The sequence below is a fragment of the Leptodactylus fuscus genome, chromosome 5, assembly GCF_031893055.1.
Source record: "Leptodactylus fuscus isolate aLepFus1 chromosome 5, aLepFus1.hap2, whole genome shotgun sequence".
Taxonomy (NCBI): Eukaryota; Metazoa; Chordata; class Amphibia; order Anura; family Leptodactylidae; genus Leptodactylus; species Leptodactylus fuscus.
The window spans coordinates 27,619,309-27,622,292 of NC_134269.1; the positions used below are offsets into that span (position 1 = coordinate 27,619,309).

Sequence of the window (2,984 nt, forward strand, 5' to 3'; positions counted from 1 at the left end):
AGCTAGCCAGAGTTTGGTAACAGTTGAGCAATGCAGTACCAAATCGAAGTCCAAAAGAATAGTCAATAGGGAAAGCCAAGGTCAGGATAAAGAATACAAGTAACTAAGCAGCAAGAGAAAGCCAGCAAGCACAAGGCAATAGTAAGCACGAGTGTCAATGTGAACCAAGCATAAATAGGGGGGATGAACCCACCCTGGACCTGCTAGGAAGGCCGGCTGTCAATTACAGGGCAAGACTAAATTTAACCATTAGAGGAGCAGAGGGAAATGAAGGTGAAGGCAGACGGGTGTGGTGGAAAATTAATTACCAAACTAGAGCTGTGTTCAAACAGTGCAACCAAAAACTCTAAGTAAGGAATGAAACTGCACACGCCTCCTGCACCGCAGCATGCGAGCAGAGTGTGGCGCAGTCACCCGAACAGGCAGAGACGTTACACTTTGAGTCAATTGTTCGATGACGTTTATTGCATTTTCACAGACTATATAAATGAAATGCTTTGTTCTCAATGAAAATTTAATCTGAAGATCATTGAAGTTTAACTATTTTTCTCAAGATTTTTAAAACCTCTTTGTTCCTCAGACTGTACACTAAAGGATTTAACATTGGAACAACTGCAATGTATAGCAAAGAGAGAATTTTGTCTTGTTCTTCATAATTTATGGACTCAGGCTTCATATACTGACTGAGGGACGATCCGCAGAAGAGAAGAACAGTGATAATGTGTGAGGAGCAACTTGAGAAGGTCTTCATTCTTCCAGCCCTTGTACGAATCTTCAGAATGATGAATATGATATGTACATAAGAGGTCAAAATAAGAAGAAATGGCATAAAACCAAAGAGAACACATTCAACATAAAGAATAATCTTAATGTGAGCAGAATCTCCTTTAGAAACCTTCAACATGGCCTTCATGTCGCAAAAGAAATGGTTTATCTCACAAGCATGGCAGAAGGATAAATGTGACATTAAGAAAGTATACATTAATGCATTCCAGCCACTCACGGTCCAAGACATGGCGGCCAAAATTAGGCAAATCTTGAAATTCATAATACGGGAGTATTGGAGTGGAACACAAATTGCTACGTACCGATCATAAGCCATTGAGGTAAGGAGGAAAAAATCAGTATCTACACATAATGCAAACATGAAAAGTTGGGTTAAGCAACCTACGAACGAAATGTAATGGTTATCGGTCAGTGTGATAGCCAATAATTTTGGCAAGGTGGCGGAAACATGAATTATATCTTGGATCGATAAATTGCATAGGAAAAAATACATAGGAGTGTGAAGACAAGGCGTCAGCCATATAAGAAGAGTAATAAGCAAGTTCCCCAAGATTGCCATTAAGAACAACAGTAAAAATGCAATGAAAAGAACCAGCCAGAAGAGTTTGTTGGTGGGAAAAGCCAAGATGTAGAATTCATCATTTAATGTATTGTTTTTGGAATTGGTAACCATCCTGGAAAAATTTGAAAAATTGTTTTTTAGATATATAATTTGGAATAATTTAGCAGATCCACACCTATGTGATAGAACAAAGATTGCGGAGATTTAGTTACACAGGCACACCATCATTAGCATTTCACAGTGGCATATAATGGGGGTACTTACAGTTAAAACTACCCCCTTGCTGACCCCAGCCAGCCACCGCTTCCTTGAATGATGATGAGCAGCAGTGCGGCTGATAGGAGAAGGGGCAGTTCCATTTCTAATTCTCCTCAACTTTCCTGTTACCCCTACCCTTCCCGATCTCTGCCGTTACTCTGCTGATGTCCTGGTGCATCTGGAGACTGTGAAGGGAGAGGTCAGCTTTGTCAGGGTGCTCACCTAAAGACTTTAGCAGCAATTGAGAGAGATCATGGGGACGTTTCTGCAGTCATTTGGGGGTGAGTGCTCATGTAAACCCCTCTGGGTACGTTCCTGGATTTTCAGGACACTATTGTGTCAAAAAGTGATATCCGGTTAGGATAAGTCTTATCTGAGGACATCACATAACCAGTGTATGACATCACAATGGAGTAAGTTTATTTGTGGTATATGCCAAATGGGAAAGGTATCATACAGTAGATTTTTTGACCAGGTATTGGTTAAACACGTATGCTGTGATGAATACATAGATTTCTCCACTCTTAACTTAGTATGAATTTGGTCAATGGCTCAAATTTTTCATGAAGACAATTTAATACAATATTAAAATGCATCATGGTAAGCAAAGCCTTTAATGCCTTGCCAACATTCGCTACAATGATTTGGCAGATGTCGGCAATTTGACTATGACAAATCCTCGGAGTCAGAACGGGCGCCTTAACTGCATGATCTTAGGCCTGGAGGGAATGTTTGCAATCAGAGGCTGAATGAATGTTTGATCTTTGAGGATGAATGCGGCCAAGTACAGAGATATCCTGGAAGAAAACCTCTTCCAGAGTGCTCTGGACCTCAGACTGGGCCGAAGTTTCACCTTCCAACAAGACAATGACCCTAAGCCAGTGGTTCTTAACCTTGTTTGAGGTAGCGAACGCACCAGTTTCATATGCACATTCACCGAACCCTTCTTTAGTGATAAATCAAATCAGATTTTTTTCCAAATTCAAGACATAGGTATATGTTTTTTTTTACTGATACACAAAATGAACCGTGCATAGGGCCTAGGGTTCGATCGAACCCCGATTAAGAACCACTGCCCTAAGCACATAGCTAAAATAACAAAGGAGCGGTTTCAGAACAACTCTGTAACCATTCCTGACCAGCCAAGCCAGAACCCTGACCTCAACCCAATTGAGCATCTCTGAAGAGACCTGAAAATGGCTGTCCACTAATGTTCACCATCCAACCTGACAGAACTGGAGTGGATCTGCAAGGAAGAATGGCAGAGAATCCCCAAATCCAGATGTGAAAAACTTGTTACCTCATTCCCAAGAAGACTCATAACTGTACTAGGTCAAAAGTTTGCCACAGGGCCCCACCATTCCTAATTACGCCGCTG

General features: G+C 41.2%; 1 protein-coding gene across 1 annotated transcript; it reads right to left on the minus strand.

The window, feature by feature from the left end:
• Positions 1–526: 526 nt before the first annotated feature.
• Positions 527–1,459, minus strand: LOC142202881 (olfactory receptor 1F1-like). The gene has a single exon (XM_075273232.1). It carries the CDS (start codon positions 1,457–1,459, stop codon positions 527–529), a length of 933 nt encoding a protein of 310 aa, XP_075129333.1.
• Between the last annotated feature and the right edge of the window lie 1,525 nt (positions 1,460–2,984).